Here is a 22,865-nt window from a genome sequence, read left to right as displayed (position 1 = left end):
GAAAGAGTTTTCTATATATTCTAGATACAAGTCTCATCAGATAAGAAAAATTTGTCTCCCATTATGTGGGTGGTCTTTTCATTTTCTTGATGGTGTCTTTTGAAGCACAAACATTTTTAATTTTTAAATTTCGTTTACATGTCATTGATCTATTTTTCGATTTTGTTCTTGTGCTTTTGTTGTTATAGCTAAGAAACCACTGCCTAATCCAGTGTCACAAACATTTACACCTATATTTTCCTATGAGAAAAACATTGATTATAGAATTTGTATGTTTTCTTATAAAAAAGCATTTATAAGAGTTTTGTAGTTTTAACTCTTAAGTTTAGGGATTTAGTCTATCATGAGTTAATTTTGTATATGATGTGAGTTAGGGGTCCAATTAGTTTTTTTGCATGTGGATATCCAGTTTCCCCAACACCACTTTTTAAGAAGATTGTTTTTTCTTATTGAATTTTCTTAACACTTTTTTAAAAAAATCAGTCAACCATAGTATAACAACTCAATTTATAATGGCCTCAAATTAAAAGCAGCCCAACGTTTACCAAGAAAAAAAGTATAAATTGTGGTATATCCATACAATAGGATACTACACAACAATAGTAATGAGCAAATGTTGCTACAAAAAACATAGTGGATAACTATCACAGACATTATATTTAGCAAGAGAAGCCAGAAACAGAAGAGTGCATCTTGTATTATTCAAATTTGTGTGAATTTCAAAGACAGGTAAAACTAATCATAGTGATAGAAGCCTGTGCTGTAATTACCTGGAGTGGGGGTGATATTGACTGGGAAGGGGTATGAGGGAGTCTGCTGGGGTAATAGAAAGGTTCTGTGTATGTTTCTGGGTGGTGTTTACATGGGCATGTGCATATGTAAAAATTCATTAGATTACTTAATCTTTGTACTCCTTGCTACGTATATGCTGTACTGCAATCAGAAACAGACAGACAAAAAGTCCCAGCATGTTACCCACATGAATTTTTAGAGCACTTCCACATTACCTCATCTGATGTCCAAACTACTCCTGAGTTACAAGGATCAGATATTCTCTGGGCAATTTGGGAAGTTGGAGGCAGTATTTCAGGATATAGTTGGCAAACAGAACAACTGTGTAGGTGATGGGCTTTAGCAGAATCAGAACCCCACCATATGTTATACTTCATGAGATTGAGAAATGAGGCTTCTGCCACTTCCCTTCCTCTTCCCAACCCTCAGTAATGTAAAGAGAACACAGTCCCATGTCAAAGTTGGGGTGAAAAAAATTTTCTTGAGCAATCACAACCTTATGTTGTGGAGGCAAGAGAGACTTTTCTGTGGAAAATAATATGCTATTTCATAAAGTCCATAATAACATCCTCACTTGCAAATCTGATTTTATTTCCTTTGCACTTCCATTTCAAAGACAATTATCTCAGAAAAGTTTCCTCACGTTTGTTGACCAAGTTAATCCTATACAGGAATGTCTTAGTGAAAAAAATCTAGCAAACACTTAGAACAATGTTTCTTTTAGCCAAGGTGGCTTAGGTACTGAAGGTATCGTGGAGAATCTTTTCCTTAAGCCTCAGGTCACCGGTGGTTGCGATTAATGAGTAGGAAACTGCTATAGTGGGACCCATCTTAAACATGGCCTTCATGCTCCAGCTGAAATGGTCAATAAAGATACTTAGGTACCTTTTCCTTTTCTTCCCCACGCATCCCAAGAGTAACAAATGTGCACTCCTTTTGCTATAAACCTCACTCTTCTGAAGAGGAAAAAAGAAAGGGAACCTGTTAATTACCAAGTGTCTCATATGTATCAAGCCCTATACTTGGTCCTTTAACATGTATTATTGCATTTAATTTTCTAAATTACTGTGCAGTATATTATTTAAACCTCCATTTTGCAGATGAAGAAACAGATGCTGACAAAGGTACAATTTGTTTGAGGATGCACAATTAAGATTCAAACCCAAATCTACATGTCCCTAACTAAGAGCTTTGCTCTTTTCTTTATGTGAGGTTACTACTATTGGTTGCAAAGTCATTATCTGAAAGAGAAATAACCTAGGTGGCTAGATACATATGCATAGTTAGCCACAGTCCAGGGAATGAAGCATGTTGACAAGCTAACAAATAGTAAGCACTGTTGAGGTACACAACCTCTGCCAGGTTCAGGGCTAGGCACTGGGCATGCAGTGGTCTCTACTCTTGGGAATTTTATAGGTCTGTCTATATTGCCAACTTACCCAGAAGTTTAGAGGATTCAGGCACATTCTTTGTGATACTTTGCAAGAGTGTCTGGCTGCAGTATGCCATACCTAAGAGTAGCTCTAATTTTCTGAAAACATATTTATTCTTTTACTTTATCTTTTAAAAGGTAATTACATATGCTACAGGAAACTGTTGATTACAGGGGAAAATTGATATAAGGTCTGACATTGTTCCTGGGTAATGACATTTAACTCTCATTAGGTAGTTTTACACATAAGCACTGACTTCTTCAAAACGGTCCAGAGTCTATGCTTTTGTACTCTAATAAAATCAAACAGGAGGCAATCCCTTTGAAAACTGGCACAAGACAAGGATGCACTCTCTCACTACTATTATTCAGCATAGTACTGGAAGTTCTGGCCAGGAAATCAGGCAAGAAAAAGAAATCAAGGATATTCAATTAGGAAAAGAGAAAGTCATATTGTCTGTATTTGGAGATGACATGATTGTATGCTTAGAAGACCTCATCACCTCAGCCCAAAATCTCCTTAAGCTGATAAGCAACTTCAGCAAAGTCTGAGGATACAAAATCAATGTGCAAAAATCACAAGCATTCCTATACACCAATAACAGACAAACAGAGAGCCAAATCATGAGTGAACTCACATTTACAATTGCTACAAAAAGGATAAAATACCTAGGAATACAACTAACAATGGATGTGAAGGACATTTTCAAGGAGAATTACAAACCACTGCTCAAGGAAATAAGAAAGGACACAAACAGATGGAAAAACATTCCATGTTCATGGTTAGGAAGACTCAATATCATGAAAATGGCCATACTGTCCAAAGCAACTTATAGATTCAATGCTATCCCCATGAAGCTACCATTGACATTCTTCACAGAATTGGAAAAAAAAAAAAACACCTTAAACTTCATATGGAACCAATATACAGCCTGCATAGCCAAGACAATCCTAAACAAAACAAAACAAAACAAAGCTGGAGGCATCAGACTACCTGACTTCAAACTATACTACAAGGTGACAGTAATCAAAACAGCATGGTACTGGTACCAAAACAGAGATATAGACCAATGGAACTGAACAGAGGCCTTGAAAGTAATACCACACATCTACAGCCATCTGATCTTTGACACACCTGTCAAAAACAAGCAATGAGGAAATGATTCCCTATTTAATAAATGGTGTTGGGAAAAGTGGCTAGCCATGTGCAGAAAACTGAAACTGGAACCCTTCCTTAAACCTTATACAAAAATTAACTCCAGATGGATTAAAGATTTAAACGTAAGACCTAACACCATAAAAACCCTAGAAGAAAACCTAGGTAATACCAATCAGGACATAAGCATGGGCAAGGACTTCATGACAGAAACACCAAAAGCAATGGCAACAAAAGCCAAAATAGACAAATGGGATCTAATTAAACTAAAGAGCTTCTGCACAGCAAAAGAAACTATCGTTAGAGTGAACTGGCAGCCAACAGAAGGGGAAAAAAAATTTGCAGTCCACCCATCTGACAAAAGCCTAATGATATCCAGAATCTACAAAGAACTTAAAAAAATTTACAAGAAGAAAACAACTCCATCAAAAAGTGGGCAAAAGATATGAACAGACACTTCTCAAAAAAAGACATTTATGCAGCCAGCAAACACATGAAAAACTCGTCATCACTGCTCATTAGAGAAATAGAAATCAAAATCACATTGAGATACCATCTCATGCCAGTTAGCACGGTGATCATTAAAAAATCAGGAGACAACAGATGCTGGAGAGGATGTGGAGAAATAGGAATGCTTTTACACTGTTGGTGGGAGTGTAAATTAGTTCAACCATTGTGGAAGACAGAGTGGCAATTCCTCAAAGATCTAGAAATAGAAATACCATTTGACCCAGCAATCCCATTACTGGATATATACCCAATGGATTATAAATCCTTCTATTATAATGACACATGCACCCATATGTTTATTGTGGCACTGTTCACAATAGCAAAGATTTGGAACCAACCCAAATGCCCATCAATGACAGACTGTATAAAGAAAATATGGCACATATACACCATGGAATACTATGCAGCCATAAAAAAGAATGAGTCATGTCCTTTGCAGGGACATGGATGAATCTGGAAATGATCATTCTAAGCAAACTGACACAAGAACAGAAAACCAAACACTGCATGTTCTCACTCATAAGTGGGAGTTGAACAATGAGAACACATGGACACAGGAACTGGAACATCACACACCAGGGCCTGTCTAGGGATAGGGGACTAGGGGAGGGATAGTAGGGGATGGACAGCATTAGGAGAAATACTTAATGTAGACGACATGTTGATGGATGCAGCAAACCATCATGGTGCATGTATACCTATGTAACAAACCTGCACGTTCTGCACATGTACCCCAGAACTTAAAGTATAATTAGAAAAAAATAAAAATAATTTTTAAAAAGTCAATTTGTTAAACTTCTAATGAAAGATAATTTAATTTGTATGCTTTGAATAAACAGGATGAGAAAAAAGAGGGAAAGGCTCTCTGTTCATTCCCTAAGTCTTGATATGGGGTTTTGGCAACAAGCCTGCCTTGCCTAGACAGAGGTTTCAAAGCCATGGTTAGAGACATGTTAGGGCTTAGGCCACATGATGTTTATTAGGTAGGTGGAGCTCTGGAAGCCAAGTGAAATGAGGTGTCTCAGACCATCAAAAGCCAGCAGCAGCTGTCATGGAGATTTTAAATGCCTATCATGGGAACTTAGTTCAAGAGGAGGGCTACTTCTTGGTTCCTGACAATATTTTTCTGTTTTGTGGGCAAAAGGGGAGATAAGAAAGTTGTCCAGATCAGTATCCTGGTCCTGTTACCGTGGCATTGAACTTCCTGGTCATGAGGGATATGAGAATACTGATGTTTTTTGTTCTCAGTGAGAAGAGTGCATAGCAAGTGGAGGGAAGCATGCCTACTGAGGCCAATACCATTGCCAGTGAACAAATCAGCACAGAAGAGAGTATGTTTATCTTATGCAAACATGGATCTTGTAGCCCACTTTCCTTTGAATGAAGGAATGTGAAAGAATGGCCCAGTTGATGATGGAAAAAGGTGCACTTAAGCAAGAATGCCAGCTAGGATGACTTAACCTATCTCTTTTGGGGACCTTTAGTGAAGAGTGGTGACCTCTCAAGGTACACATGTACACTCTCCTCTCGTCTGACTTATAGTACACATTTAGGACTTTTGGCACTTTTAGAAATCACTTGAAATTCACCCTAGTATGAGGTCATGAGTAAGTAAAAAATACCTCATGCTACCTTTCTTTTTGAGTAGTATAAGCCCCATGTATGAATTATTTGAGCCCCTTCATTAAAATTCCTCTTTGTAGAAGACAACCTTTCTGCATGCTTAACTCTGTCTTATTTTGTATAGCTCTTCAGAATGGTTTGATGGACCTTAGCACCTTTAATCCTTCCAAAAGCTATGCATGGTAGGGGAAGAACATGCTATCCCTTTTGCTTATATTAAGTAATCGAGGCCAAAACAGATAAAAATGATACATCACAGATTGCAGGTTGAAAAGGTAAGAGCCAGGTAGGGTGACCAATTATCCCACTTTGCCCAAAACTGTTCCAGTTTTAGCACAGAAGATTCCACATTCGAGGAAATCTCTTCGTCCTGAGCAACAAGATTATTGGCTATCCTATAGCCAGGATTAGAATCCAGATCTCCTAATTTTAAGTCCAATGCTAGTTCTGTTGCCATATGCATCTGTCTTCCAAGAACTTATCTGAGTAATGTTTCTCTTTCTGTGAACCTTAGTGCACCAAGATATTTCTACGTGCTGGGTCATTCTCCCCTCCCATTCTGCCTAGGACAGAAGCAATGGCAGCTAGTGGTCCTCAGAGGCACTGAGACCACTGTTGGCAAAGAGAAACCATGTTTCAGCTTTCTCAATTACAAAATAAAGATGATAATCCCTATACTGCTGACCTCACATGGATGTTGTATAGATCAAATAATAATAGATATGAAAGTAGTTTCTAAATTGTTATGATCTGTTCACATATGAGGGCTTGTGATTATTCTGTACCTCCTGGGCAGAAGCCAACTCCTTGTCTTACTATTCTCTTTACAAATTCAGCTCCTGGTATAGCCACTGACTGTGAATTTGAGCAAATAGCTTGGTCTCTTTGCCTCAGTTTCTTCATCTGTAAAATGTAGCTAATAATAATTCTTAACATGATTGTTTTGAGAATTGAATGAGTTATTACATGCAAAGCATTGACAAGAGTTCATGGCATATGGTCAGAACAATATAAGCATTAACTCTTTTGTGTTGGCTTCCTCAGCCCCACTGTCTCAGAGTCAGAGACTAGATTAAGAGGACCCAGAAACCAAGTGACATGGAAGCCACTACTTACAGTCTCTTCCCACTGACTCCCTAGTTCTTGTGTTCTGTACACACAGCCTTCCCACCATGGATTGCCAAGAAAATGAGTACTTGGACCAATGGGGACGGTGTGTCACCTGCCAACAGTGTGGTCCTGGACAGGAGCTATCCAAGGTAAGTTCTCCTAGTCAGTACACTTATTTTTGTCACATCTTAGGAACTAGCCTGGCAACTGAAAGAGGCCAAGATTAGGGAAGTTAGCACTACTTATGACTGATCCAGTTCAGCAGGTAAAAACTGGGATCCACAGAGTATGCATTATCAATCATGGTTCCAGCATGAAGTCAGCCTAGCAGGATCAGGGTCAGGGGAAGTTTCCATGAGATAATAGGGTATTTCAAGAAAAGATGTCTTGTGCAGAGATCCATGAGGACTGTTAAGCATTAGGGAAACTGTTAGCTAAAGCAAAGCCCAACCACATAGTGCTGAAGAGCCAGATATCAGATCTTAGGAATGAGAAAGATAGAAGAACCAAGTAGTGCAGATCCTCTGAACTCCAGCCTCTGTTCTAGAGGATCTGCACTACTGAGGAAGCTGTGCAATGGAGAATTTAGGGATAGGGAACCAGGGAGGGTCTAAAATCCCAATTAAAGATAAGGATCAGAACAAAATGACCAGCAAGGCAGAGACTTTATGCAACCTACTTGTTTTCAAGCCTGGATCTGCTTAATTGTTCTTTCCTCAGGTCCTTTGTTGGTCCTTGAACCTTGAACCTGGGGGTGATATTAAATTTTGGCTGCAGCTGGGGCTACAGAGTCCAGAAGCAGACAGCTAGCAGATGTTTTCTGCATACTCATGCCCTATTTTATACAATTGCTTGTTCATTCAGCAATTGCTTATTGAACATTTGCAAAGTGACAGGCATGGTTGTGGATACCATGGATATGGCAAAATGGACAAAAAATATTTGTCCTCATGGACCTTTTATTATTAGTGAAAAAAATAATAATTGAGACACATACACAGATAAATAAAGAATCTAGATATGAAGATATGAGAAGAATCAAATTAGAGTGATGTGATACAGAGTGACTGGGTGGCTACTTCAGCTTATGAAACAGGGAAAGGTCTCCCTAAGGAGACACTCTTTGAGGAGAGGATACTATTGCAGAGTCCCAAGGTGAAATGAACCAGGCATATTGAAGGAAAAGGGAGCAATGAGTGTGTGATGAATGAGAGGGAGAGTAGTACACAAAGAGGTCAGAGAGAGAGGTATGGACCAGACCAGATAGGGGCTTGAGCTCTATGAGAAATGTTCATTTTTCTCTAAGTGCACTAGGAACTCTTTGGAGGATTTTGGGTGGGAAAGTTACATGAGTCTGTGGCTATAAAACAATATAGCAGTTATCTAGCCCACTTTCTTTCTACCTTTGTATTTTAAAAAATGAAGAGAATAAGGCCCAGGGATATCAAGGGATACAAGTACGAATTCTAATTTTTTTTTTTTTTTTAGATGGTATCTCCCTCTGTCACCCAGGCTGGAGTACACTGGCTCACTGCAACCTCCATCTCCTGGGTTCAATCCATTTTCCTCCCTCACCCTCCCTAGTAGCTGAGACGACAGGTGCATGCCACCATGCCCAGCTAATTTTTGTGTATTTAATAGAGACTGGGTTTCACCATATTGGCCAGGCTGATCTCGAACTCCTGACCTTGTGAGGAGTTTGGAAACTGAGGCAGAACTCCCATCTGCCTCAGCCTCCCAAAGTGCTGGGATTACAGGCCTGAGCCACTGCTCCCGGCCCACTAATTCTAAGTCTTTATTCATGGTATTATGTTCCATAGTGGGATACCCACATGGTTAATAAACGATCCCAGAACCAAGGAAAGATTACCAGAGGTTAGATAATGCTGGACATTAAAATGGATATTAAAGCACACATATATATAAAGCTTGCATTAAATGGATATTAAAGCACATATGTAAAATGCACATATATAAAACACTTACATAAAATGGATATTAAAGAACATACGGATCTAAAGCTTCTGTATATAGTATATGTGTACGTATACTATACACAGAAGCTTTAGATCCGTATGTTCTTTAATATCCATTTTATATAGTATATCCATTTTGTATAGTATACATACACATATACTATATACAGAAGCTCTAGATCTAGATACACATGTGTGTATATACATACACACATATACTATATAGAAGCTTTAGATCCAGATACACGTAGGCATGAGTCCCATCTTTGCTCTGGGCAGATTATTTCACCTCAGAATCAATTAGGATGTATTAAGTTGAAAGTAACATAAAATTTAACTGTGACCTGAACCATATTTATTTATGTAATGAAGTCTGGAGACAGGCAGCCTTTTTATTTGTTAGGCAGATCAGCAATGTTATCAAGGACTCAGGCTCTTATAATCCTTCATTTTGGACACCTTGCTGTTTTGTTCTCATGATTGTGGTCTCATGATTGCCAAACGCGAAGCATATCTTCACACAATAGTCAAAGTCAGGAATCAGTTGCAGGGTCAAAATAGCTTGCCTTTTATCGGGAAGAAGACTTTTCCTAGAAGCTGTCCAACAGATTTTTCCTTATATCTTGTGGTCTATAACTGGGTGATGTAGCTATCCCTATCTGGAAGAGAGACTGGGAAATAAGCATATGGCAAATGAGAATGGGATTGTATGATTAAGACTGATCAAGAATCCATTCTTGAGACTGGTCATCATGCTACCTAGAATGAAATCAGTGTTTTCATAGTAAGGAAGAAGAAGGGCATTGATGTTTGAATAAGCAGCTAGAAGCATCTGGCTAAAGTTACTTCTATTTACTTTTTAATTTTATTCATGAGTTATAAGCATCACTGTAAATAAATAATTGCAGAAAATTGACACCATTTCCACAGGACATTTTTCTTGATGTGTAATTGCAAAGCTAAATAATGCATACAATTTTAAGACGCTTGAAATGTATCAGCAGATAACACTTCTGAATTTTTTCACTAATTTTCCATTACAATTACATTTATTTTCAACAGTGCATAGAATTCCCATGTCCCAGAAGCCTAACCGCACATGATAATACATATTTTCATCATCTATTAATTTTATGCCTTCCTTTATAGTATTAATTACTAATTTATGAGGACTTTATGAGAATTTTGTTTTTACTTTTTTTCTATTTGATAGGGGAAATGTACCGACTTTATTGTGTTTATTTATCCATTTGCATTTTCAATTTTGTGATCTGTTTCTTATTGTTTCTCTTTCTATTTATTTATTGTTCTTTGTCTACTCACCTAATGAACTTAAGTAGACAGACATATAGTAGATAACAAAGTATTGTAAAAAGCGTTTATATAAAATTATAAAATATATTAGCATGTGTATGTATTTGTACTTAAAAACCAGAAATGATTTTACACTTTGTTTCATTTTATCATCTATTGATTTTTTAAATATATTTTCCATTTGATGTATTAATTTGATGACATATATTAATAAATTCTTAAAATTTAAATATCTTGCATTCCCAGTATAAACCATTCTTGATTATAGGTTTAAGGTAAATACCCTTTTATGTTGTATAAGTTAGTATTTTATCTAGAACACATAATTATTCTTATAGCACTATCAGCATCAAAATTTTGGATCAGCATTGTGCAACCATGATAAAATTAAGAAGGTCAATGTTTTCCGGTTATAAAATTGATTAGTAGCAAAAGAATTTTTGCACTTTAATCATTTGAAAGAAATTCCTTTGGCTCCTAATTGTGAAGGAAAATTCTTAATAAATTTTTTAAGAATAATTTGCTCCTTCCTAATTTATTTAAAAATGATTCATTTATTTAAGAAATTTTTATTGAGTACAATTGGATAGTCTTTGGTTTTATTTCACTATGCCAATCTCTGTCTTTTAATTGGCTTATATAGATCATTTATATTTACAATAATTATTGATATTTTAGGATTAAGCCTGACATTTTATTCTTTTTTTTGTTTTCTCTGTTTTTTGTCCCTCTATTTGTCTTTTCTTACATTCCTGCGGGTTACATGAACATTTTATTTAGGACTCCATCATGATTTATTCGTAGGGTTTTTGAGTGTATCTCTTTGTATCATTTTCTTACAGGTGGTTCTGGTATTAAAATATACATATTACTTTTTCATTGTCAACTGGTATCAACATTTTGCCATTTCAAGTGAAGTACTGAAATGTCTATTCTCTTTAGTTTCCTTTACTTTCCCCAGTATTAAATATCATTGTCACAAATATCAGATATAATTTTTGTTAAATTTGTTTTAGTCATTGACTATGATTTATGAAATATATGAAGAGAAAGATAGTACATTTTATATATCCATATTTTTTCTCTTCCAGAGTTCTCCCTTCCTTCCTGATGCTACAAGAGTTCTTTTATCACTTCCATCTTTTAAATCATTTCATTTCTGTTTTATGAACTCCCCTTAGCCATTATTTAAGAGTAGGCCTACTAGCAACTTACTGTTAGTTTTTCTTTGCCTGAGAATATTTTTATTTCCCTTTACTTCCAAGGATATTTTCACTGGATATAAATCTGCAGTTGACAGTTCATTTCAGTACTTGAAAAATGTGATACTTCCTTCTGGCCTCCATGGCTTCTGATAGAAATCCACTGTTGTGTCTTTTGAATGGGTGTTTTCTATAATGTCATTTCTTTTTGGCTATTTTCAATATTGTTTTATTGTCTTTTGTTTTCCGAAGTTTTATGATGTGTATTGGTGTGCATTTCTTTGGATTTATTCTATTTGGAGTCTGTTCATCCTCTTTAACTTGTAGGTCTTTTTGCCAAATTTGTGAAGTTTTCTCCCAATTTATTTGAAAATATTTTTAGATACACATTTTTAAAAATGTTCTTTTCCTAAGATTCTGATGATATGATTGTTCTATAATTTGTTGTAGTCTCATAGGTTCTTGAGGCTTTGTTCATTTTATTTTGTCTGTTTTCTTTCTATTGTTCATGTTGCATAAATTCTATTGTTCTTGCCTCAAGTTTACTAATTCTGTCATCTGTCTCTTCTCTGCTACTAAGCCCATCCAGTGAGGTTTTCTTTTTAATTTCTGTCATTTGATTCTTAATAATTACCATCTGCTTATTTAAAACAAAACTTCTGTTTCTTTGATGGGATTTTCTATTTTTAAGAGAATTTTCAATTTTTTTTTAAACTTTTTTTTTATTACAGGTGCTTTAGAATCCTTGTTCAATCATTCCAGCATCTACTTTATCTAAGGGTTGGTGTCAGTTAACTGACTTTTCTCATTCATGTTGTGATTTTCCTTATGCTTATTATCATGGGTGGTTTTTTCATTGTATTCTGGACATCTTGTCAATTGTGTCAGGAGACTCAGAGTCCTATTTAAATCTTTTACTTTAGCACTCAGTCATCTGTTTAGGTTTAGCATACAGTTTCTGGTCTACTTTTAGGAGCTGCAGTTCTAAAGACTGTTTAATTTCCGGGATCTTTGTGGTGTGATTTTTGGTCTGTGGGGTTTATATTGTGCTGCCTTAGGTATAGAAGGAGTTTTCCTGGGTCAGGTCACTTGATCCATCTAAGTCGGCATAAAGAAGTGTCAGAGTTGTGGAGTCAAAGAACATTCCCCAGACTGGACCACTTGTTATTAGTAAGATACCACTTGCCAGTATAGCCACCTGTTCCTTTGTGGGGGGAAAGAATCTCAGACCCACAGGATAAAGAGATATTTAAGCTGGGTCCTTATGGTGGAATCTCAGGTGCTCCCTGCAGCCTGTTGTCTCTAGTTGTGGGTGGGGAATCTCAGGCTCATGGGAAGAGGCTTCTCAGGCCAACAATTTGTGCCTCAATTTTGCTTATTTGTGAAACATGGGTTATAATGCACCCTTATAAGGTTTTATGAAGAAAAAAGTTTTATAACGTCATGACTATGTGGATTTTTATCTGATTGATTCATTTAGTCACAATATTCAGAATACCACCCTCACACGTTGTAGTTGCTTCAAAACTGTTTTTTGAGTTAACCAATAAAATAAAAGGGAGTGCTAACCAATCAGTCGACTTATTAGTTAACTTTGAATAAACGCTAGTTTGCGAGGAATGCTGGGAAGATGGCCACCTAAGAACATCTCAGGACTTCAGCTCCCAGTGAAAGTGCAGAGGGTGAGTGGACGCCACATTTCCAGACAAACTCTTATTGCCCACAGACCAGGAGATACCCAGGCAGAGGGGTCGCCAGCGTCGCAGTCCCAGCCGATGCGGCTGTTTTGGCCCCCGCGGGGCTGATTCCGCCCGCGCGGCTGCTGTGACCATTCCCTGTTGCTGTGGTTCTCCCTACAAAAGCCACTGGTCTGGGAGCCCTCTTAGCTGGCGAGCAGAGCCCTGAGACGGCAGAGTTGCCCATTCATCTGAAATAGCGAGTCAGGCCAGGAGATTCTTAGGCAAAAAATCCGCCAGGAGCCAGCGCCACAGTTAGAGCCGACTCCGTGAGTCGCAGCACTGGAGATCCCGGCGCCTTTTCAACAAGCGACCGGAACGCGGGGTCCTTCAACATAAAAGAAAAGACTCTGAGTCAGGGAGCCAGGTGATCAGGCTCCGTTGGTCCCACCCCTCCACCCCCAACAACAACGAAAACAAAAACAGTAATTGGAAACCCTCTGGGTTGAGCCCTTCAAACCAAGCACAGCTGAACCAGGATAGTCAGGCTCAGTGGGGGAGGGGCTTCCACCATTACAGAGACTCTCCACCACTACGGAGGCAGGCTGCCTCCCCGAGGCAACCCGCCGTTGCCGAGGCAACCTGCCACAACAGAGAGAGTCCGCCATAACAGAGGCGGGGCCACCATTGCCGAGACAGTTCTAACTATGCCCATATAAAAAGGACTGCAGGGAAGAGCTCAGGGCAGCTGGGCGGAGCCCATAGCAGCTCAGCAAAGCCCCTGCGGGCAGGCAGTGGCTAGGCTTGCTGCTAGCTGGGTGGGTCAGACCTGAAAGAAAAATCAAAAAAGGCAGTAGTGCAATGGAAACTCATAAAGCTCCAACTCCCTGGGACAGAGACAGACAACAGGTGGATAAACCCACAAAAATGGGAAGAAACCAGCACAAAAAGGATGAAAACTCCCGAAACCAGAACACCTCTCCTCCTAAAAGGGATCACAACTCCTCATCAGCAAGGGAACCAGACCGGATGGAGAAGGAGGGTGATGAAATGACAGAATCAGAATTCAGAAGGTGGGTAGTAAGAAACTACAGAGAGCTAAAAGAACATGTTCTAACCGAACGCAAAGAAAATAGGAACCTTGAAAAAAGATTGGACGAACTGCTGACGAGAATGGACGGCATAGAGAGGAGTATAAGTGAATTGATGGAGCTGAAAAACGCAACAAGAGAACTTCGTGAAGCATGCACAAGCTTCAACAGCCGAATTGACCAAGCAGAAGAAAGGATATCAGAGGTCGAAGACCAACTCAATGAAATAAAAAGAAAAGGCAAGAACAGAGAAAAAAGCACAAAAAGGAATGAACAAAATGTTCAAGAAATGTGGGACTATGTGAAAGACCTAATCTACGTCTGATAGGTGTACCTGAATGTGATGAAGAGAATGAATCCAAGCTGGAAAATACTCTTCAGGATATTATCCAGGAAAACTTCCCCAACCTAGCAAGGCAGACCAATATTCAAATCTAGGAAATACAGAGAACACCACAAAGATATTCCTCAAGAAGAGCAACCCCAGGGCACATAATCGTCAGATTCACCAGGGTTGAAATGAAAGAGAAAATGCTAAGGGCAGCCAGAGAGAAAGGTCGGGTTACCCACAAAGGGAAGCCCATTAGACTCACAGCAGATCTCTCAGCAGAAACCCTACAAGCCAGAAGAGATTGGGGGCCAATATTCAACATCCTTAAAGAAAAGAACTTTCAACCCAGAATCTCCTCTCCAGCCAAACTAAGCTTCATAAGTGAAGGAAAAATAAAATCCTTTGTGAACAAGCAAGCACTCAGAGATTTCATCACCACCAAACCTGCTCTACAAGAACTCCTGAAAGAGGCTCTACACATACAAAGGAACACCCAGTACCAGCCACTCCAAAAACACACCAAATGGCAAAAGAGCATCAACACAATCAAGAATCTGCATCAACTAACCAACAAAACAGCCAGGTAGCATCAAAATGACAGCATCAAATTCACACATAACAATACTATCCCTAAATGTCAATGGACTAAATGCCCCAACAAAAGACACAGACTGGCAAATTGGATAAAAAGCCAAAACCCATCAGTGTGCTGTATCCAGGAAACCCATCTTACATGCAAGGATACACAAAGGCTCAAAATAAAGGGATGGAGGAAGATCTACCAAGCAAATGGAGAGCAAAAAAAGGCAGGAGTTGCAATTCTCATCTCTGATAAAATAGACTTTAAAGCAACAAAGATCAAAAGAGACAAAGAAGGACATTACATAATGGTAAAAGGATCACTGCAACAAGAAGAACTAATGATCCTAAATATATACACACCCAATACAGGAGCACCCAGATACGTAAGGCAAGTTCTTAATGACTTACAAAGAGACTTAGACTCCCACACAATAATAGTGGGAGACTTTAACACCCCATTGTCAATATTAGACAGATCAACCAGACAGAAAATCAACAAGGATATCCAGGACCTGAACTCAGACCTGGAACAAGCAAACCTAATAGACATTTACAGAACTCTCCACCCCAAATCCACAGAATATACATTCTTCTCAGCACCACATCACACCTACTCTAAAATTGACCACATAATTGGCAATAAATCACTCCTCAGCAAATGCAAAAGAACAGAAATCATAACAAACAGTCTCTCAGACCACAGTGCAATGGAGTTAGAACTCAGAATGCAGAAACTAACTCAGAACCACACAGCTTCATGGAAACTGAACAACTTGCTCTTGAATGTTGACTGGATAAACAATGAAATGAAGGCAGAAATAAAGATGATCTTCGAAACCAATGAGAACGAAGACACAACATACCAGAATCTCTGGGACACATTTAAAGCAGTCTCTAGAGGAAAATATATAGCAATGAGTGCCCACATGAGAAGAAAGGAGAGATCTAAAATTGACACCCTATCATCAAAATTGAAAGAGCTAGAAGACCAAGATCAAAAAAACTCAAAACCTAGCAGAAGACAGGAAATAACTAAGATCAGAGCAGAACTGAAGGAAATAGAGACACAAAAAACTCTTCAAAAAATCAATAAATCCAGGAGCTGGTTTTTTGAAAAGATCAACAAAATAGACAGACCACTAGCCAGATTAATAAAAAAGAAAAGAGAGAATAACCAAATTGATGCAATAAAAAACGATAAAGGGGATATCACCACAGATTCCACAGAAATCCAAACCATCATCAGAGATTATTAAAAACAACTCTATGCACATAAACTAGTAAACTGGGAAGAAATGGATAAATTCCTGGACACCTGCATCCTCCCAAGCCTAAACCTGGAAGAAGCCGAAACCCTGAATAGACCAATAACATGGTCTGAAGTTGAGGCAGCAATAAAGAGCCTACCACCCAAAAAAAGCCCAGGTCCAGATGGGTTCACAGCTGAATTCTACCAGACATACAAAGAGGAGCTGATACCATTCCTTCTGAAACTATTCCAGACAATCCAAAAAGAGGGAATCCTTCCCAAATCATTTTACGAGACAAACATCATACTGATACCAAAAGCCGGCAGAGACTCAACAAGAAAAGAAAATTTCAGGCCAATATCCATGATGAACATAGATGCAAAAATCTTCAATAAAATACTGGTAAACAGATTGCAACAGCATATCAAAAAGCTCATCCACCATGATCAAGTATGATTCATTCCAAGGATACAAGTCTGGTTCAACATACGCAAGTCCATAAACGTAATTCACCACATAAACAGAACCAAAGACAAAAACCACATGATTATCTCAATTGATGCAGAGAAGGCTTTTGACAAAATTCAACAACGCTTTATGCTAAAAACCCTCAATAAACTAGGTATTGACAGAACGTATCTCAAAACAATAAAAGCTATTTATGACAAACCAACAGCCTATATCATACTAAATGGGCAAAAACTGGAAGCATTCCCTTTGAAATCTGGCACTAGACAAGGATGTCCTCTCTCACCACTCCTATTCAATATAGTACTGGAAGTTCTAGTCAGAGCAATCAGGCAAGAAAAAGAAATAAAGGGTATCCAAATTGGAAAGGAGGAAATCAAATTGTCTCTATTTGCAGATGACATGATTGTATATCTGGAAGACCCCATCATCTCAGCCCAAAGTCTCCTGAAACTGATAAACAACTTCAGCAAAGTCTCAGGATACAAAATCAACGTGCAAAAATCACAAGCATTCCTATACACCAGTAATAGACTTCAAGAGAGCCAAATCAAGAACGAACTGCCATTCACAATTGCTACAAAGAGAATAAAGTACCTAGGAATACAACTAACAAGGAACGTAAAGGACCTCTTCAAGGAGAACTACAAGCCATTGCTCAACGAAATAAGAGAGGATACAAACAGATGGAGAAACATTCCATGTTCATGGTTAGGAAGAATCAACATCGTGAAAATGGCCATACTGCCCAAAGTAATTTACAGATTCAACTCTATTCTCATCAAGCTACCAATGACCTTCTTCACAGAACTGGAAAAAAACACCTTAAACTTCATATGGAACCAAAAGAGAGCCCGCATAGCCAAGTCAATTCTAAGCAAAAAGAACAAAGCAGGAGGCATCAGACTACCGGACTTCAAACTATACTACAAGGCTACAGTAATCAAAACAGCATGGTACTGGTACCAAAACAGAGATATAGACCAACGGAACAGAACAGAGGCCTCAGAGGAAATACAACATACCCACAACCATCTGATCTTCAACAAACCTGACAAAAAGAAGCAATGGGGATAGGACTCCCTGTTTAATAAATGGTGTTGGGAAAACTGGCTAGCCATGTGCAGAAAGCAGAAACAGGACCCCTTCCTGACACCTTACACCAAAATTAACTCCAGATGGATTAAACACTTAAACATCAGACCTAATACCATAAAAACCTTAGAAGAAAATCTAGGCAAAACCATTCAGGACATAGGTGTAGGCAAGGACTTCATGACCAAAAAGCCAAAAGCAATGGCAGCAAAAGCCAAAATAGACAAATGGGACCTAATCAAACTCCACAGCTTCTGCATGGCAAAAGAAACAGTAGAGTGAATCAGCAACCAACAGAATGGGAAAAAATTTTTGCGGCCTACCCATCTGACAAGGAGCTGATATCCAGAATTTACAAAGAACTAAAGCAGATCTACAAGAAAAAAACAAAGAAGCCCATTCAAAAATGGGTGAAGGATATGAACAGATACTTTACAAAAGAAGACATACAGGAGGCCAACAAACATATGAAAAAATGCTCATCATCACTGGTCATCAGAGAAATGCAAATCAAAACCACATTGAGATACCATCTCACACCAGTAAGAATGGCGATCATTAAAAAATCTGGAGACAACAGATGCTGGAGAGGATGTGGAGAAATAGGAACACTTTTACACTGTTGGTGGGAATGTAAATTAATTCAACCATTGTGGAAGACAGTGTGGCGATTCCTCAAGGACCTAAAAATAGAAATCCCATTTGACCCAGCAATCCCATTACTAGGTATATATCCAAAGGATTAGAAATCATTCTACTATAAGGACACATGCACACGAATGTTCATTGCAGCACTGTTTACAATAGCAAAGACTTGGAACCAACCCAAATGCCCAACGATGATAGACTGGATAGGGAAAATGTGGTACATATACACCATGGAATATTACGCAGCCATCAAAAACGATGAGTTCACATCCTTTGTAGGGACATGGATGAACCTGGAAACCATCATTCTCAGCAAACTGACACAAGAGCAGAAAATCAAACACCGTATATTGTCACTCATAGGCGGGTGTTGAACAATGAGAACACATGGACACAGGGAGGGGAGCACTACACACTGGGGTCCGTTGGGAGGAAATGGGGGAGGGGTGGGAAGAGATAGCATGGGGAGAAATGACAGATACAGGTAAGGGGACGGAAGGCAGCAAACCACACTACCATGTGTGTACCTATGCAACAATCTTGCATGTTCATCACATGTACCCCAAAACCTAAAATGCAATAAAAAAAAAAAAGGCTAGTTTGCTTTTGTCATTCCCTTCTCTAGCAAGCGAGTAAGTGAGGAGTCAGGCACAGGTCTTCTGATTCCAGTGCTCTAGATGGTATAAACACTTGCTTTCCAGAAGAACAATATCTAATGTTTATCTGTTAATTGAAGCATTACTATATTCCAGGCATAGTGACAAGCACTACACACAGCCCCTACATAGAGCTATATATATACATATATCTGTGTATGTTGTGTGTGTGTGTGTATGTGTGTGTGTGTGTGTATGTGTGTGTGTGTATGTGTGGTTAAGAGACATCTTTTATCTGGGATAAGGGCTGTTAATGTTTCTTTTTCTGTGAATATATATTTAGTTTCTCATAAAGTTGTTGTTGTTGTTAATTTATACCAGTTCTGTATGTTACAATATAAATCTTTAGTCTGTGATATGGTGTACATTTTTTTACTAGTTGTTGTTTGTCTTCTAATTTTGCTTATGAATCTTTTATACTCAAACTTTTTGAATTTTTTTGTAATTAGAACTATCTATCTTTCTTTATTGCTTCTGGACTTTGAGTTGCAGTTAAAGAAGATTTCTCTATTCCCAGATTAAAGAGGAATTTATTTATTTTTTGTTTTGGTACTTTTGGGTTTTAATTTTTATCTATAAATTTCTGATCTATTTGGCATTTATTATGGTATATAGTGTGAGGAATGTATCAAATTTGATCATTTTTCACATTATCTTTCTGTTATCCAACATGACCTATTTAAAAAGCCAGCTAGTCTCCATTGCTTTGAGATATTCCCTTTGTTCATTTGGTCAGCTCATGTAAACTTAACAAACCTATAATTTGGATAGCATTATTTCTGACAAGAAAATTCAGGCCCAAGGACATGCCCAAGGTCACAGGGCTGGTCAGTGGTGGAAGTGGGAGTTAAAGCTAGGTCTTTGCTGCCTTGGATCAGGGATTTTCATCACTACATTGTATTTCCTATTAGTTTGACCCTCAGCTCACCATTTAAAACAGATCTGGCAGCTATCACTATTCCAAAGCTGCACATAAGGTAGCAGAGACTCCAAGAAGCCCTTTGCCTTTTCAAGAAAATTACATTATTAGTAAAATGGCTAGTGCTCATGTCAGATTCCATTGGTATATGGGATCATTGTGAGTGAGGCTGTGAGACATTGGGCAAAGCCTGAGTGGACAAACACAGGGACAGAATGGCAGGCATATTTACAGTCTGCCTGATGCTCACTTTTTCCAACTCCTGGGAAAGTATAACTTAAATGTTAGTTCAGGTAATAATACTAACTGCTGTAACAAATGCTAAAGTTTGGTGACATAACAGATTAAGTGTTTATTCCTGAATGTAACTCCTATCCATGTCGGGGAGTAGGAAGGTTCTTTCCAGCCATTCAGAAACCCAGACTTATTGGAGCTTTATGTTTTTTAGCAGCCTTATTAATATACAGTTTCCATACCAGGCATTTCACCCATTTAATTTTATAATTCGTGGTTTTTGGTATATTGCATTACGATTTTTAAGATTGTGGTAAAATATAAAACCTCAAATTTGCTGTGTTAAACATTGTATGTGTAGAATTCAGTAGCATTAATCACATTCACAATGTTATGCAACCATCACCCCTTTATTTCTAAGACTTTTTCTTACCCCAAATACAGTCTCTGTACACATTAAGCAGTAACTCCCAATTTCCCCCTCCCCAAAGTGCCTGGTAGCCTCTACTCTACTTTCTAGCTCTACAGATTTTCCTATTCTAGATATTGCATATAAGTGGAATCATATTTTTCCATGCATTCACCTTTACCAGATATATTCTCTTTGTATGACATTGGGTTATTGACCATTGTTCATTCATTTCAGCCTGAAAGACTCCCTTCTTGTAGTCAGGTCTAGTGATACCAATCATCTATTGTTTATCTAGGGTTGGTTTAATTATTCCTTTATTTTTGAAGAACTTTTTTGCTGTATATAGAGTTGTTGGTTAACAGTTTGGGCACTTAAATACATCATCTTACTGACTTTCAGTCTCTGCACTTTGTGATGAGAAGTATGCTTTGAATCTTATTGAAAGTACCTTTACTTGACAAATAATTTTACTCTTGATTTTCAGTATTTTCTTTCTGTTTTCAGATATAAACATTTTGTTTATAGTGTATCTCAGCGTGGGTCTCTTTAAGTTTATCTTGCATGGAGTTTCTTGAGCATCTTGGATGGGTAAATTCATGTATTTTATCAAATGTGGGAAGTTTTAAGCCATTATTTCTTCAAATATTCATTCTCTTCCCTCATCTCTCTATTTTTCTTCTGGGAATCCCATAATGCTTATATTGGTCACCTGCATGATGTCTCACAGGTTGCTTCTGTTATGTTTACTTTCTTCTCCTCAGACTTGATCATTTAAATTGTCCTGCCTTCAAGTTTGCTCATTCTTTTGCCTACTCAAATTCCCTAGTGAAATTTTCATTTCATTTATGTTACTTTTTAGCTACAGTATTTATATTTGGTTTCTTTTTAGCATTTTTCTTTACCAATATTCTCACTTTGTTTACACATTTATTTCCTGATTTTAGTTATTAGTTCATGTTTGTCTTTGTGCAAATTTAAGACAGCTCTTTTAGTCTTTCTCTAGTAAGTGCAATGTCCAGGCTTCCTCAAGAATAGTCTCTCTGTTCTTTCTTTATCTTGTTCCTTTGAATGGGCCACAGTTGCTTGTTTCTTTTTACACTTTGTGATTTTTGTTGTTGTTGTTAAAAACTGGGCAGTTTTGTATTGTAATGAAGTAACTCTGGAAGTCAGATTCCCCTCTTCCTCACATTTACCTGTTTTGTTTTTGGTTTTGGTTTTCTTTGTTTTCTAGTTTTGTGTGGTTGAAGGCTATAGTAATCCATTTGTTGTTGCTGTTATTGTTGTTATCATTGCATTTGAGACTGAGTTTTGCTCTGTCACCCAGACTGGAGTGTATGTAGTAGCATGGTCATTGCTGACTGCAGCCTCCACTTCCTGGGCTCTAGTGGTCCTCTCACCCTAGCCTCCTGAGTAGCTGGGACCACAGGTGCATGCCACCATACGCAACCAATTTTTGGTAGAGACAAGGTTTTGCCATGCTGCCTAGGCTAGCAGTCTATTTGTTCAGATGTTTTTCCAAACTATTTTTGTAAATACTCTATTTCTTGTCATGTATAGTAATTGAAACCTATGTTAATTTAGCTCATGTTCTGCTAATGTTTGGACAGCAATTTAATTGAATGCTAAAAGTTAAAAAACAACACCATCAACCAAAAGAAAAAATAGTCACACACTTCTCCCATTTTTTTTAGATTGGCTCTGTGTTGTGGCACTCCTTCAGCAGTTAGCCAGATGTGTACTTAGCTTAGAGATCAGCCTGATATGTAAGCTTTAGGTCTCCACTAGGATTTTCTGAGCATGTGTCTTGTCCTGTGTATGCATATACCTTTCTAAATTCCTCCATGTGGATGCTTTTGAATGTCCTTATTTCTCAAGTAACCTCCCCCAGCTTTTGCTCCCAGATTCAGTCTGTTTTATGTCTTAATCCATAATATTTGCCCTAAGCATTGTGGTTTGTTAGTTTGCCTTGGAGCATTGTGAAACAGTGGCTATCACTTTTCCAATCTGCATTCTGAATCGAGTGGAACATACATAAATACCTTTTATTGGTCCTTCAAATAGCCCTCAAAGAGGTTAGGACAGACATACACAGTAATTTGTCAATAAGGTTTGCTTAGCTCACTCTGGAATCAGGTACTGAGATCTCACACTAGGAACACAGGCTGATGCTACTTTAAAACTTCCACTACTTTAGGACTGCCACTGCTCTGGGGTGAGGGCTGTAACAAGTACAAGTAAAAACAGCAGAAAACTTTCTTATTATTTTCAAGTGAACTTTTTCTTGATTTAACATTTACTTGGTTCATGTAAGCCTTTGAATGTTTTCCGGAGTTCTGACAATATTGATTATGACAGTTCCTGCTTGTTTCTTGATGTTTCTGTGGGTGC

General features: G+C 38.0%; 1 protein-coding gene across 1 annotated transcript in view; it reads left to right on the top strand.

Annotated features, from left to right (window-relative positions):
- Nucleotides 1-22,865, top strand: part of EDA2R (ectodysplasin A2 receptor) — a 52,518-nt gene that overhangs the window by 13,614 nt on the left and 16,039 nt on the right. Inside the window, 1 exon segment of the mRNA XM_074392239.1 lies at nucleotides 6,676-6,772. Within this exon segment, the coding sequence (XP_074248340.1) occupies nucleotides 6,686-6,772 (87 nt within the window). The 5' untranslated portion in view covers nucleotides 6,676-6,685.

This window comes from Saimiri boliviensis, chromosome X (genome assembly GCF_048565385.1).
Source record: "Saimiri boliviensis isolate mSaiBol1 chromosome X, mSaiBol1.pri, whole genome shotgun sequence".
Taxonomy (NCBI): Eukaryota; Metazoa; Chordata; class Mammalia; order Primates; family Cebidae; genus Saimiri; species Saimiri boliviensis.
This window is presented reverse-complemented; position numbering and strand designations above follow the sequence as displayed.